A 15,638-nucleotide genomic window follows, 5' to 3' on the forward strand; every position below is an offset into this window, starting at 1 on the left:
AAAAAAAAAAAAAAAAAAAAACCAGGCTGATTTGTATTGTAGATACGCACAATGTATAATGAATTCATTACCAAGCAAAGTCCTAGGCTGCAGTGTCACACATCCAGTGTGAATGTACTCGATCAACTGGCGGAAGACGTCGGGCTCGAATTCCTCGATGATCAGCGTGTGGTGCTCGTTCGTTTGCGGCTGCGATAAGTGAGATGCGTAAATATTGAAAAAGAAGAAATCGAAAAGAAGAACGTCGAAAGGGTGAAGCTTAAAAAATCGACCCGTGCTAAAGCGACTTGCGTGGAAGTCTGTAAGGGTTGGTCCAAAATTAATTAGGGCGTGAGATATATGTATGTTGTATACATAGGAAAGTGATGATGATGGTAGATAAAATGTGTGTCGCAGTTATGATGTTACTTCAATTAAAAATGCAGAGTTTTTAGCATGAAGCTATATTGAGCATTTAACATCGTTAGAAAGATAAATAAAAATATTTCTCTTCTAACTGATAACCCAGCGAACATATATAGTCAATTGCTAGATGTTTGTCAATATCGTTCAAATAAATTTCTTAATTTCTCGACGCAGCGCTACGAACTGAAAAAAATTTTATGCAATTAATTTTGTATATACGCAAAATGATATATCGAAAGTTCAATGATACTTCTATAAATTTCGTTCGCTCGGTTGATGCAATAAAATGCCAATCTACTGCTACAGTGGATCTGATAACTACGAGAGCGAAACCTATAATCGAACATGCATTTTTTGCCAAATTTAATCGTAATCGTAGAAGTTCTATGAGGTGTATCCAAATCTTGATTAGTCACAAATTACAAGATATAAGATCGTTCATTAAGTCGGATTACATTAATTTATCAAACATGAAAACTACCTAAAAATTAAAACAACTTCTCTAAATAGTTTCTAAAGAGATCCAACGAGGATATACAAGGAGCGTTTGCAGAAGTGGAGTCGTGATTAAAATGCAGTGAGCATTTGAGTGAGCCGCAGTGAAAAGAGAGAAGAAGAGAAGAGAAATCAATATCGTGGATCAGAAACCGCACGGGATGGAGTTATTACAAAAGGAAAACGGGAAATATACAAACATAATTTTGATATTTGTATGTAAAAAATTTTACATAAAAGTGATTTATGTTTCAAAGTACCTCTTGGATGGGTGCCAGTTGCTGCGTGAACCCTGACCGCTACACATGACACATACAAATTGTACACTTACTTATTTCTATCCTGAATAAAAGCGGGAAATACGATATTTCAAAGATGACCACGATAAATATGCAAAGCGTCTCAATAATTGTGAAGAAATTGTTTTGAAACACAAACTCTCGCGAAGTAATTGACTTGCATATTGATGAGTTTTATAACTGTTTTAGTGTTACAATCGTTTAAAAAAAAAAAAAAAGAAAAATAAAACTTGCACGAATAATCACAAAGAAGACGCTTTGTATATTAAACGTGTTATTTTACATTTTAAAGAAATTGTTCATATTTGTTCTACGTGTTATTTATAACATATCACGTCTTTTGATATTACAGTGAACTTAATATACAGTAGTTTAATATTGCAGTAAACTTAAATATAACACGCACGAAAATATAGAATTTTAATTCTCTGATGAAATAAAATAAAATCATTTGAATTCTCTGATAAAAATACACAAACGATATTTTCAATTATATCACGGTTAAAGGAATCTGCTATTTTCTCTTGTTAATTCATTTTATCAAAAAAATATCGCGTCACACCCACGCGTCGTACTTTTACGCACCAAATGTATTTTCGTCAATCAGTATCGACGATCGATCAAAAATAAAACGATGAATTCGTGAATTAATTTACGAAACTACAAATACCTGGTGTGCCGTGTTCTGCAGATTCAACAGCGGCTCGGAACTGCGCTTGAGAAACAGTCGAATTTTGTTTTCTCGCGTCGGCGGATCTTTCTTGCGCTGCGGACTCTCTTCGGTTTGATAAAGCATTCTGTGAAACTTTCTGCAAAACGACAAAATTATCGTCACACATTTCCTGAATCTGTAAAGTCAATGAAATAAATCCATCCGTTTACAGACCTGCTTCTGGCCGCGAGTACAGCTTTTACGGCGCAAACGGGCTCTCTGGTGGCGCCGACGAGGAATGTCACGTCACAAAGTTCCGGCATACTTGCCAGAAACTTCATGTCCTCGGCCAGGCCGGTTTTATTCTCGAATATCGAGTAATCCGGCTCCTCAGCCATTTTCGATCCCGAATCCGGCATCGGACACATGTCTTCCTGCAGTTTAATTCGCGTCGTTGCTCAGTCAACGTAATCGTCAAAACGTTAAGAGTCGCTTCTATTTTTATTCAATTGTTACTTATAATTATTTAATTTGATAAGAGAACGACATTTCTCTTCGAGCAATTAGTGCGTGTAGAGGCTATTTTTAACGCGATACTCTGTGCTTCAAAACTCGCCGCCGATGCTGAGGATCTACAATTTGCGTCACGCGAACTATAGACTTTCAGTAACGCAGCGGCAGCGATATTTGAAACACGGCTGTAGCGCGGTGGTATTTACACTTGTTCGTACAAAACAACAACGTCTATGAGATTAAAGATTTTATTCAATTATTATTATCTACGCGTGCAGTGTCGATAAAAATATCGCGCCCTTTTAACACACCGTGTGTATATGAGGGGATTGCATAGAAAAAAAAAAAAAACGCTTTCGCACTGATAAATAATTCTCATAAGATCTCGCGAAAATGTGACATTTCTCTTCTGTTGCTATTTTCAGACGGAGCTGAGCTTGTCAGAAGCTAATATTTTTTTCAACACCGTTTTTGCGTTTGAACTGCCACTGGCTTATATCCGCGTGCTCATTTCTCTAATATTTCTTTGTTCAAACACTTTGTTCGCAAGAACGTCTTGAAGACAGAATAGCCGTAAGTGTTTCAAAGAAGTAGAAAAAAAAAAAAAAAAAATGACACGAAGTGAAGTGTTACCTGTTGCTTTGGTCCCGGAGCCTCTTCGCTTGCCGGGCTGCTTTTCCCCCGAAAAAACAGTTTTGACTTACTTCTCGAATATCGTCAGAGGAATCAATCGATCAGCTGTATAAAAAAATATGCGAGATCAGAATTAAAAAAACTTAATTACCGAGACGAGAGTTGTGAGAATCTACACAACACAGGAACCAAACAATTCGCGCAACTGTTTGGTCCTCGAATCAAATTGTTTCCACAAATTCGATGTCATATCCTTTGTTCGGCAATGTGTATTTACATTATTCGCGAATTGCAATTGTTTTTCCGCGAGAGCCAAGGAAAATACTATTGTAAACAACACGATGTTTTCAGAAACTTAAAAAGCGAATTTAAAAAAAGAAAACACAAATAAATCGCTCGACAAAACACCAACGTTACGTTATCACGATAAAATGTTGACTTTATTGCGAATTCGTCGAATGTACGTCGACGTTTCGTGATGCGAGAGAGAGAAAGAGAGTACCTCTTTATCGAGCTCGGGATGCAATTGACGTCGCACGATTGATCGTGCGAGTTTCCAGCGCGCAGAATGAACTTCGCCCGTAAACCGCCGCCCCTTTTCTCGCGAGAGATGATGGGAACGAGGAACGGCTCTTCTCCGCGACGGAGGACGACGAACCAGCCTTCCTGCCTCAACGAAGCACTCGGTGGTTCTGTGTACGACGAAGGTCGAATTCGTGAATGGACGTGTGTGACCGGAAAGAGAGTTACAGAGGGTGACGTCTCTCTCTCTGTGAACACGCGAGCGAAGAGAGCAGAGAACAGATACAGAACTAAACTCCCTGTCGATGAGAGGCGTCGGACACAAGGCGTCGCGGCGCCTGCGTCATACGAAACCACCCTCCGCGCGTCGTCGGCACGACCCGGAGTGCTTCCCCTACCGGGAAAACAGGATTATTTTAGACAAAAAATGGATGCGCTTCTTTTGCGATTTATAACATCAGAACGAGGCGAGGTCTTGTCATGAGGTCTTCAATTTTATTACGTTTGAACAACGAGCAGATGATACAACGAAGCAAACCTTTTTTTGATTAGATACAAAACAGTTGCGACCGCGAGATCATTGTAACGTCACAGGAAGCGCCCGAACTCTTGTTCAAACGTGCGAGAAGAATACAATTCTTCTTGTTTATAAGAAATCTCTAAACAATATATTACGTCAAAAAGTTTTCGATATCTTTTCAAATGTGAAGATATTAAAATTAACTTTGATTAAACTATTTGCAACGCAAAATTAAAAATAGAACGCGAATACTACCGCACATGTAACGAGAATTCGGGTCAAGCTCAAAACCTAACACTGTAAAGTTGAAGTCATTCATGTTGGAGAAAAAACTTCTATCTCTCTTCGGGACTACGTTGTCTTCTTCTTCTAATCAATATCGTCGCAACAAGTTGCATAGCTGCAAGAGACACGGAGAAAACATGTTGAATTCAACTGCAATTGTTTGCGTGTGCAACTACATTTATGAAATATCTTGATTCCGGAAATATTTAAAAAATAACTAAAAATTGTAATGTGAAAATAACTAAAATTTGTAATTATATATAATTATTAAAATAAATATCTTAATGTAATTTCAGTCACATAATATGTACATTTACGAATTTAAACTTCAACATTTTTGCAGATAAAAATTAAGTAAATTTCTAAAACATGCGGATCAAAAACCAAACAAAAACAAAACATTTCAGCTTTGAATTGCGTCTCTCAGGATATTCGCAGGAATTTGCCTTTTGTCCTTACGGAGGCGCTAGGACATGCGCCTCCCGCTGATGCCCGAGAACGCGTGCGCAAGAATAACGAGCGATTTCATTCTTGTTTGCGTAACAGCACCCGGATAAAAGATAAGCAATTCGATAGATGGAAGAGAGAAACGATTGATTTCACGCTAAGCGTGAGCTTTGTTAGCGGATGGAAGAATTTCTCGTGTGGAGAGATTCGGAAACGTGAAGATTGGAATCGTCGCGTCGTCCTTCGTTTTTCGCTCGGAAAAATCGAAACGACAGTGCTCTATAATCCTGCGAGTCTGTCGTGAGATTTTTCCTACGTCGTTATTGATCCTTTCGAGCACCGCCGCCGTTCACCTTGCTCCTCCATCACGCGCGATTGGTGGGTGGCTGGAATAAGGTCAGGGCTAAACGAAAGTGTGCCGTGTTCCATTTTCACGCAATGTCCTATAATCACGGAGTACTATTTATACTCTGTCTCTCTCTCTCTCTCTCCTCTCTTCCTCTGAAATATATCGTTTTATTCACAGTATTCAGGTTTATGAAGTACATCAGATAATATTGTGCAAAAGATATCGCAGCAGATTGCATAGTAAATTTCAAAATTTAGATTTTAATATGGTTTTATTTTGATTTAAGATTAAAAAATTGGAATGTATAAAATATATATACGAATCCACAGGGATTGGAGTGCACGATTGTGTTTGAAAAACAATTAGTAACATAAAACAACATCGATTTTTTATTCAACACAAATACTTGCACGTTATGATAGAGGTTCGTAGTAATGATAATAATGATAATCATATTCATATATATATATGTATATATATACACGAAATAAGGCACGTTCGATATTAATTAAAACGCGCGACGAGCGCCGTGCGTGCGCAAGATACTCGCATTATTTTTATAACGCTCTCTCGCGTTATTTACGTTTATTATTTACTATCGTCTTTCTCTCTCGCTCTCTCTCTCTCTCTCTCTCTCTCTCTCTCTCTCTCTCTTTCTTTCTCTCCCGTACGATACGCAACGTCGTTACCACATATGTAGAAAAAATGTATAATATAATCTGTATAAACAATTCATCGTTCTGCACACTCTCGTCGACCGAAATTGCGAAGCGGATTCTCTCGCGCGAGATCAATCTGCGTCTGGCAATCACATTTCATCTCCTCACGCAATCTGTTCAAACGTGTCTCGTGTGTCTCGCATTGGCAAAATTGCGAGCTTCGAGAAACTCGATTAATTTCTAAAACGAGGGGAACTGCTAATTCGTCGTATCTAATTAAGCACACACATTCGTACACGTAGCTGGCGATTTAACTTGCCGCTTCTTTCTATTTCTCTCTCTCTCTCTCTCTCTCTTTCGTTTTCTCTGCGAAAAATCTCTTTACGCGATTAAACGTACTCATACGTTAAACTCATTTTACACATACACACATACGCACACACATGCACATACACACATTCGCGATGAAATCTCACACGCGAAAATTCGCAAAAATCCGACGCGTGGTTTGTTCCGTCCGTAAAAATTGCAATTCCTCAAGTCTTCACATTACGTGTCTTCTTCAAACACCTTGTACATTCGATTCTTTTCCAACAAGACAGGATATGCGCGTTTCGACATATACGTATTTTTGTAGCTTTTCAGAGCAAGAAAAAGATACGCACGTAATAGTTCGAATGTTCGCTATGTAACGTTTTTTGTTCGAGAGAAATATTAAAGATTTCTTAGGAAAAGTTGACGGAGAAGAGAGAAAGATATGTATAGAAAGATGTGTATAAAATTTGTTTTAGCATTTACATACGACACGATTCGCACAAGAATCAACTATAATATAGACAATTTGTTTTTGTTTTTTTTTTTTATAGAAAAGTAACAATAGTCGACAATGTTCTTTCCGTTCCATGCGCAGCTCTGTTTAACGATCTTTCGTTGGCACGCAAAAATTCTTTTTTTTTTTTTTTTTTCACGGATCGCACCTCGAACAATTCAAACACGGTTGCCGAAAGGTTGCGCGAATATGTTAAAACGGCGTTAAAACCACGCGCTCGTAATTTTCAAATTAGACTTTCTTCAGGAAAACATGTTGTAAATTTTTAAACATGTAACTAACAGACGAAGACTCGTTAATGACTTCGGATTTTTTTAAATTTATATATTTTTTTTTTTTGGTTTTTGTTTTTACACGTGAAGACTTATATTACACTCCTTTGCGTCGCGCGCGCACGACTGACAATCATCGCATTTCGTACAGTGATATGTCGTTGAAAATCGGAGCAAATCGGATTCCCGTCCCCTACAAAAGTCTACTGCTCTCTTACAAGGTTACTCGTTTCGTGTGACATTTCGGATTTCCGCGTCCGATTCAATCACCGGTTCGACGATCGACGGTCGAGTTTTTGTGTTTGCACGCGCACTGTGTCAAAAGCGAAGACAATCTCTGTAAGAGGGTAACTCACGCACACGTTCGCACACTCTCTAGCCACACTCTTAAATCTACTCTCTCTCTCTCTCTCTTTCTCTCTTAGGCGGTACTTATATCCTGAACTGGCATCAAGACGTTGTTATATCTTACACGAATGTACAAACAGCAGAGAATCGCAAACAATTCGCCTGCGCCTTCGGAATGTTTCACACCACGCAACTCTCTTTTGCCGCGCGTCGTCTTTAATTACCTATAAATATACTTAAATTATAATAGTATATATATACTAAACGAACTAAAAAAAAAAAAAAAAATACTTTTTCTTATCTGAAACGTTTCGGTTTCGCAATTGCGCGACGCGCGAGATGTGGAATGCAAGACAATTTGACCTCTCGAAAAGAAGTGACAAGAAAGAGACTGTTAGACGATCAAAGAGTGCCATCGCGAATCGTCGACTGGCAATACACGCGACAATGACTCCTCGTGATTAATGAGAATTGTCGTATACAGTTTTTTTTTTTTTTTATTTTAGAGAGAAATCGACGCTAAGAAAAAACGGACACGTCTCTTTACTTGACATTAAAATTGCTACACTTTCAAAAAACTCCTTAGAAAAAAAAAAAACGTGATCCGAGACAATTTCAGGACACGAACCATCTCCCAAACGATTACGAAATACATGCTATTTTGCGAAAGTCGTTGCGTGAGAACAACGCACTGACCGGCGACTATTCTGACGCAACTGACGTTTGAGGGGAGAGGTTGTAATAATCCTCTCGCGTTTCTTTCTCTCCCGAACTCGTACGTGGCAGTTTGTAAGGGGGCTTAACAGAAGGGTTGGTACAAGTGCGCGGATATCGTTATCTAATACGATCTCACCTTTAAATCATTCGCTACACGCAACTACGAGTTTTCCTTAAACAGCAGAGTTCGCTTTTTTTTCTTTTTTTTTTTTTTTTTCAGTCGCACTTCGTCTCTAGTTTAAAACGAGCTTAGAATGGAAGTAGATTTGTTTTTTGTTTACTAAGAGAATATTTAAATTTGGCACTTGATTTCTTTAAGAGACATTTTTATCGCTTTTTTTGTGAGGGGAGTTAAACACACGACGTTTTAAACGTGTTTGTTCTTGTCATAACAGAGAGACGATTCGCTATTCTATAAACGGACAATCGACGATTCGCTCGCAAGGACAGCGATACATCGTTCCTGCACCGATGGCACCGAGCATCTTCGCTTCCCCTTGATCCTCTGTTGGAAGCGCCGACGATCAGCGAACGAAAGTGACGATCGAGAGCTATTCGATGGGTCGATACGATCACGTTCGTACACGATCTTGTATCCATGTGGAGACTGTTTGTGATCTTCCTTTTTCTCTCTCTCTCTCTCTCTCTTGCTCAATACTACATTTATTTGACTATAACATAAAACACGCAGAACACTCTCTCTCTCAAGACTTAATCGTTTCGAGCGTCACGTGGCGTTCAAAAAAACACAAAAAAAAAATATTCTAATTTAATGCGATTTCTTGAGTACAAAATTCTTGCTATAAAGCATATTGTCCTCGCGAATTCGTTTCTCACATTTCGTCGATGAAAATTCGACGAGCTTCGCGACGGGGAATGTCGGGCAACAATCGAAGATTTCGCACCCCCGATCGTTCGAGCGGGTGTTTTCCGCAGAAAATTGTTCTCGGTGCCGATTCCCGAATTTATCTGCCGAAACGGGTCTTGGCGATCGAATAGCGTTTCCCGGACAGCCAGAATCCGGCGCGCTCGAGATTGTGCGGACGATGACGACGCGGTGAATGATGATGAGCGCGGTATCACAGCTTCGACGGATCGTAATTCTCGAAGGACCATCTCTGACGCGGCGCGTTCGGCGAACACTCCTCCATCACCAGTTGCTGCTTGTTTTCCGTGATCGCGAGACACTTGTCGCTGCTGCCGTGCCTGATGTGATTAGTCTGAAAAAAGCGAGAAACAAAATACATATAAAAGACTATCGAAACGATTTTTGTGCATAAAATTACGAATCCTCCGGCACGTATCGAGTATTCGATTATTATTGCAATTACCTTTGCTTCAATCAACGATAAAAAACATTTCAGAATTAATAGATATCTTATAAAAATATTTCACGTTGATTGCAGGTGTTTCTGTGTAATTTTTTAATATTAAAGAAACAAAATAAATGTAACAAAGTTAACAAAAAAATAAATATATTTCCCTCTCTATTTGTTTAAGCATCGCGTTTGTAATCGGACAATTAGGAAACAAAACCAGGTTGAAGAGGTAGCTTCGTTTACCTGAGAATTGTAGATCCATTGTTGATTCCCTTTACTGCCGTGGCAAGGATAGAGGATGACATCGCTGCCGCTGTAGTCCAGACACGACTCGTCCCGACGGATTTCACCCGTCTTGCTGAGCATCCAGTACTAGCGACACAAACGATCTCGATTAATGCTTCAAAGAATCTACACAAACACAGACTTGCCTACGCGACCGCTCGAGACTCTGACAGACGCTAATCCGGGAGAAACATTTTTTTGCGCACACATAACCGAAGGGCGAAGAGAAAAGGGTCCGAAAAATTATTACAGGCTTTCCCGAAACACGTATACATGTATGATATATACAGGATGTCCCAGAATTGCCGTACAATCTCTCGTAGGCAGATAGAAGGAGTAAAACTGAGTCGAAAAGTTCTGAACCATTTTTTTCTATTATTTATAATAAAGAAAAAAAGCTCACACACACCAAGCGTGCGGCTCACTGACGTGCGCCTGGCTAAAGGTCTGCGCTGATTGGCCTGATTTACTCAATAATTACTTCTTTATTATAAATAATAGAAAAAAATGGTTCAGGACTTTTCGACTCAGCTTTACTCCTTCTACCTGCCTACGAGAGATTGTACGGCAATTCTGGGACACCCTGTATATGCGACTGTATTTCATTATGACAAGAGTCGTTTGTTTCGCTATTACGCGACGGATCGATTACATGTAAACAGAATACGTATATATATATATACCGGCAGAATATTAAATATGTGTACAAATTTCTCTCCCCCCTTCCACTATGTATGTGTTTTACAAAGCGCGCGCGTTCTCGCGTCCAATATTTATTTATTCCTGGAAAACGAAACGGTATATATCCGCGATCGGGGAAATATTTGCGCGAGCTATGCGACAAACCGCAGACATGCAAAAATGCAAAGTCGTTCGATCCGCGTTTAATCTGTTCGTATATTGTGCGTTACACGGGACGTGAAAATAAGCGCGACGTCCCCGCGAGAGTATTGTCGCGCGTGAAACGAGAGCGGATTTTCCCGCGGTGTTGGACCGGACGAGGGGGAAGAGAGGGAAAAAGGGCCGGCGATCGATTACACACGCCGCTTGTAAAATAACTTGTCGAACGGCCGTTTTGTACAAACTCGGAACGAGAGACTAACGGTTACATATCGCTCCGAGCGGGCGCGCCGAGTCGAATCGAGCGCGCGAGCGAGCGCGTCAAAGCGCGAGACTCCGGCGTTCTATAAATGAGCGCGCCGACGATAATCGCGTTCCGCGGTTTCCCGAAATCGCGCTCATCCGACGGGGGGGGGAAGGTTGCGCAATTCCAGTCGACTGGAACTGACAGCGACGCGTCGACGGCGGTCGCGCGTGTCGTCCATAAAAGCAATTGGTAATCTCTCTCGTGGCTCTTGAAATTTTGTTTACGCGATGGATCGATCGAGCGATCGATCAAACGGGGAATTCAAGAGCGCGCGAATTTGTATAACGGGGTTGATACGCCGCTAAATCTATAATTTTTAAAGCAATTTTTAAAGAAGATACACAGAGAGATTAATACATGAGAGAATTTAAAGCAGAAGAGAGAAAGAGAGAGAGAGAGAAAGAAAGAGAGAGAGAGAGAGGGAGAGAGAGAGAGAGAGAGAGAAAGAGAGAGAGAGAGAGAGAAAAAGAAAGAGTGAGAGATAAAGAGAACTGGTTTCGGAGAGCCGCATGTATATTCCCCTCGTAATTATCACTAATTTAATACGACAAGCGGACACCAGGGGAGGAAACTATGAATTGGGACGGGCGGGCGCTGTCAGAATCGTCGGGTCGACAATATAGTGTTTTCAAGTGCTTTACAAGTATAATTAGGGAATAGCGCGGGCAACGGAGATAACGAGAAGCAAGCATTCGCTACACACATGCATCATCAAGCATCGTTAGCCATGCGCGGCGATCCCGTTCCCTCGCGCGTTCCATTCTGCCTGAAACTCTCAAATCGGAACGTGTTGTGCCAGCGATGTCTGAAGTATATTATACAACTATATTACATGAAACACACGTAGCGCGTATCGCGCATTGGTTGCGCTTCGCTTCGGTCTGCACACAATTACACACACACTTTTGTATATTTGTGAAACACACACAGACGTTGCCGGAACAAGCATCGTGTGTGGCAATTCAACCGTGAGGAATGGGGTGTTGGAGAAAACAAAAAAAATACACGCGCGCGCGCACGTGTCGGTCACGATGTGTGCACGTCACGTGAGCGTGAATGCGCTTTCCGATGTGAGGTATACACGCGACCGCGATGCTTACGCATCCCGCTGATTCCCGCGAGCGCGTAATATGCTGATGATAATTTCGTACGCACGCCGCATCGGGGAAAGGGGGAACATATACGCATTGTGTCCGCCGCCATAAACGGATCGCGGCTTTGGGCTATCTCGCGCGACGCACTCGCCTTCCCATCCGATGATACGGTTATTCATCTTCCGTCATCCGCGCGCGACTCCGATCTCGGATCACCGGCGCGTATCTTCTCCCTTGCCCCCCTCCTCGTTGCGTAATATCGCGTATAACAACGGGGCGGAGAATTCGCGACTTTATCAGTGTCACGCGAGCGACGACCGCGAGCGCGTAATTGCCGTGAAACCGAGGCTTAATTGCGTGGGCAAACAGCTAAATTAAAGCAGCGCTTTACCGAGAGTAGAAGGGAGGGGCGGCTAAGCAAGCACCGACTGATTGTGTTTTTGGTTGTAACCGGTTGCCACGGTTGTTAAACGCTCGCGTGTGCCGTTTACGTGTGCGTTTGTGAATAAACGACAGAAAACGTTCCGCGCGCGCGCGCGCGCGTATATACGCGCTCCATTCCGTAAGGTTGGGTTTTAATAACAGACCGCACGTCGACCGAATGAGCACAAGAAACACGATAAAGCGCGGATTTGCGCGGATCGTGCTCGATTTCGTTGAGTGGCTCCGCGCGCCACTAATGAAATTGTTGCTTATGTGTACATAAGAGAAAAACTCTTTGTACACATCTATTAAGGCAATTTTTATTTTTTTTCTCTCGCTCGCGCAAGGTAAACGTCTCAATGACCGGGGTTGTCAAGCACCCCACTTGGACATTTCTTTATTAAAAAAGCACTAATTTTGTAACGAAGTACTTACGTGCGTGAAATCAGAGAACTTAACATTTGAAAAACTATATTTTAAGAAAAACATTTGAGAAACATTGAGAGGATGCGATTAAATAATTCACACATCTAATCGTTATTCCGTTTTTAAAATCCTCAAGGGGAGCCAATAAATTTTATCTAATCTAATCATTTCTTTGTCTAATCTAATCATTTCTTTAAACAAATGATTGGTCATTGGGACATTTGCCTCGAATATGTGACTTATTCGACGTCTTCGTTTGTAAAAAGAAAATTGTACGATTGACAGAGCACACAAAATACAAACAGAAATTGAGATGTAAAGTATGAAAAAAATCATAAGAGAGAAGGGAAGAGAAAACAAACAAATGTACATCTACTGCATGCGAGGTATTTACACTGGGACGTCTTCGCTCATTTGCGGGACGATTCAAATCAATTCTACCACTTATCAGCGTAAGAAACTATGATAAACCCATAGGTAGCTACACGGCAAAAGACAGCACGACCGAGGTCATCGCACCGGGGAATAGCAAGAGACGTGGATTGATGAGCACCCGCACCAGATTAGCGACGCTATTAATCGCGTCGTGAAACGCAACGTGCACGCGAGCAAACCGCAAACGCTTTCCCACACAAGATCTCTACTGGTTTATTTATTTATTTATTAATAAGCCGCTTTCATTGACTCCCGACCTCGGAAATCCGTGTATTGTGATGAGAAAAAAAAGATACGCCCAACCCGATTAGAAAAAGCCTCAAACGAGAGATTGTAGCGTTCCTTCCTCGGTTTTAATCCAAAACCGCGTCATATTTACTGCGTCGCGCGACTTAACATTCCTCTTTGATACCTGATTGCCGCCTTGACGGTGACACGGATACAATCCCACCGGCTGATGCAGGTCCTCGGATTTTCCTGCCGAATCTATACACATCCCGCTGACGATTTGCCTTATCTGCGTTGCAATTCAAGAGAAATTCACACGATTACTTTAGAAACGGAAAGGAAATTTCATCACAAATCGCTCATTCCTGCGCGTTTCGTGCGCGCCGTGGTTTTATCTATCCATCCAATTCGAGAATCCAAGCAGCTGGAAACGCGAGCACACATGTGGCATGCGGAACGGACGCGCGCGCGCATTTGTGTATGTGTGTGTGTGTGTATGTGTGTGCGTGCGCGAGTTACACAGACCACTCGGGCCTGTCATTGGGGAAACGATAACGGATCGATATCGTCGATGAAACGGAAACTCGATTTTCTAGTAATTTGGTATGTAGCGCTGTGCGATTAGCTCTCTCTCTCTCTCTCTCTCTCGCGCGGCGGAATTATGGGGACTCGGGCGCGCGCGTTTTGGAACGCTCGCGATCCGCACATTGTTTACTCGCACCGGATTATACGATAATAATTAGGCTAAATACTGCCGGGTTATTACACGTTCCCGTGTTCGGGTGTCGCCGCGCCGCGACGTGGAAATTGGAGAACGATCATATATTTAACGGCGGAATTGATTATCACAGCAATATCGATTATCATTTACCGCTGAGCGTTTCGGAAGCCATCGCTGATGAATGAAAATCATTAAGATTTGATTACCGCGATACACAAGCACGTTGTTCCCAAGAACGTTTTTGTGGGAACTGCCTCGGTTCGGCGTGTTGCGGGCAAAAATAAGAATCAAAATTTTGCAATCGAGAATGCGCGCGTTCCGCGACAAACATCGCGACGAGAAACAGCGTTGACCAAAATGGATTTTCCAAACGTCGGAACGACGAACATAAAGAAACTCCGAGGCGGAAAACGAGAAAACCACCGTACCAAATTGGACAAAAAAATCGCGTTTCCGTTTTGCAACCCCCCGGAAGGCAAACGCATACACAACATCAAAGCACAGACAGGTGTTTCAGGCGGGACAGTTTACGTTTGCGGTCAGTGAATTTCTTCGGTCTCTCTGTATTGTACCTGATTTCCACCCTGTCGGTGGCAAGGATACAGTCCGCACGGTTTGTGCAAGTCGGCCTTGCGAGCGGGCGAATCCAGACAGGTGTTGCCGCCCTCGCCGAGATTTCGCACCTGTTTGTTTGTGTTGGTTAGTTAATAAGTTTTTTTTTTTTTTCCCCGACACGATGTCTATTCCCTGAACGCATCGTTACACACAGTACACAACTTCAAAATGTATATAATATCGCGTATGTATGTATTTTATAAATAACACAACACATCTCATTGTCGGGAGAAAGAAAGCGTCATCAAACGACAAACACATTTCGACACATTTCCGCGCGTTTATAACAACGCAACATGGCTGGCATTTCATTACGAAATTTCCACATCGAAATGGAAAATCACAGTGCCGAACGAATTAATTAAATACGAGCGAGTATATATATATTCACAGTTCGAAATGTCAATATCGCTGACATTAGCTTTATTTCAATATCAGAGAAAAAATACACAGCCGATGACGTAGATCGCGTCTGTGCCTGAAAGATAATAATTGAATTAATGCAATTGTGACTCTCTCGTGCCGCGAAGCGCCACAACGAGATCCGCGCGTATTTTTGCCTCTCTCTCGCCGGGGAGATATCTGAAATGGAATATGGAGGGGAAAAAAAAAAGGAAAAAAAAAAGCCGCAGACTTTTCCCATCGGACGATATGTACATATGTATACAATTTTTTTGTGATTTCTTTTTTTTTTTTTTTTTAAACACAAATCCGCAGCATGTCTGCGGAAAGCAGGACCGCGCCGCGCGGTGAGATTGCGTTCTCCATTTTTCAAATAGACGGAAACAAATTGAAAATGAGGTCTGCTCGTATTTCGTTCGGTGTGACGCGCGTATATTCCGCAACCGGATGTACATACACACGACAAGTGCGTGTGCGCGCATTCACTTTCGTGTGCGCGCGTGTGTATATATATATATATATATTATATACATATATATATATATATATATACACGCGCGCGCGCGCATAACAGGCAGATGCATTCAGTTACGAAGCT

The 15,638-nt window shown here is 41.7% G+C and overlaps 3 protein-coding genes across 12 annotated transcripts in view; all 3 read right to left on the reverse strand.

Moving 5' to 3' along the window:
* Positions 1–3,808, reverse strand: part of LOC109853672 (serine-enriched protein) — a 5,361-nt gene extending 1,553 nt beyond the window's left edge. For 2 of the 3 annotated variants that reach the window (XM_020426001.1, XM_020426003.1), the window contains exons 1-6: positions 3,500–3,808; positions 2,998–3,102; positions 2,086–2,285; positions 1,870–2,008; positions 1,161–1,199; positions 72–189 (exon numbers count right to left, since the gene is read on the reverse strand). In XM_020426001.1, the coding sequence (XP_020281590.1) occupies positions 72–189; positions 1,161–1,199; positions 1,870–2,008; positions 2,086–2,279 (490 nt within the window). In that variant the 5' untranslated portion in view covers positions 2,280–2,285; positions 2,998–3,102; positions 3,500–3,808. The remainder of the gene's footprint in view (positions 1–71; positions 190–1,160; positions 1,200–1,869; positions 2,009–2,085; positions 2,286–2,997; positions 3,103–3,499) is intronic. The other variant, XM_020426002.1, reaches the window with a different exon arrangement.
* Positions 1–6,195, reverse strand: part of LOC109853641 (WD repeat-containing protein 87-like) — a 10,700-nt gene extending 4,505 nt beyond the window's left edge. Inside the window, 5 exon segments of the mRNA XM_020425946.1 lie at positions 72–189; positions 1,870–2,008; positions 2,086–2,285; positions 5,687–5,921; positions 6,179–6,195. Of these exon segments, the coding sequence (XP_020281535.1) occupies positions 72–189; positions 1,870–2,008; positions 2,086–2,285; positions 5,687–5,921; positions 6,179–6,195 (709 nt within the window).
* The window catches only part of LOC109853667 (putative polypeptide N-acetylgalactosaminyltransferase 9), a 212,713-nt gene continuing 202,561 nt past the window's right edge, over positions 5,487–15,638 (reverse strand). For 7 of the 8 annotated variants that reach the window (XM_020425987.1, XM_020425983.1, XM_020425988.1 and 4 more), the window contains 3 exons: positions 14,596–14,706; positions 9,508–9,636; positions 5,487–9,165 (listed from right to left, as the gene is read on the reverse strand). In XM_020425987.1, the coding sequence (XP_020281576.1) occupies positions 9,025–9,165; positions 9,508–9,636; positions 14,596–14,706 (381 nt within the window). In that variant the 3' untranslated portion in view covers positions 5,487–9,024. Of the gene's footprint in view, positions 9,166–9,507; positions 9,637–13,486; positions 13,592–14,595; positions 14,707–15,638 lie in introns of all 8 variants that reach the window. The other variant, XM_020425991.1, reaches the window with a different exon arrangement.

This window comes from Pseudomyrmex gracilis, unplaced genomic scaffold (genome assembly GCF_002006095.1).
Source record: "Pseudomyrmex gracilis isolate BER0280 unplaced genomic scaffold, ASM200609v1 scaffold_52, whole genome shotgun sequence".
NCBI classification, from domain to species: domain Eukaryota; kingdom Metazoa; phylum Arthropoda; class Insecta; order Hymenoptera; family Formicidae; genus Pseudomyrmex; species Pseudomyrmex gracilis.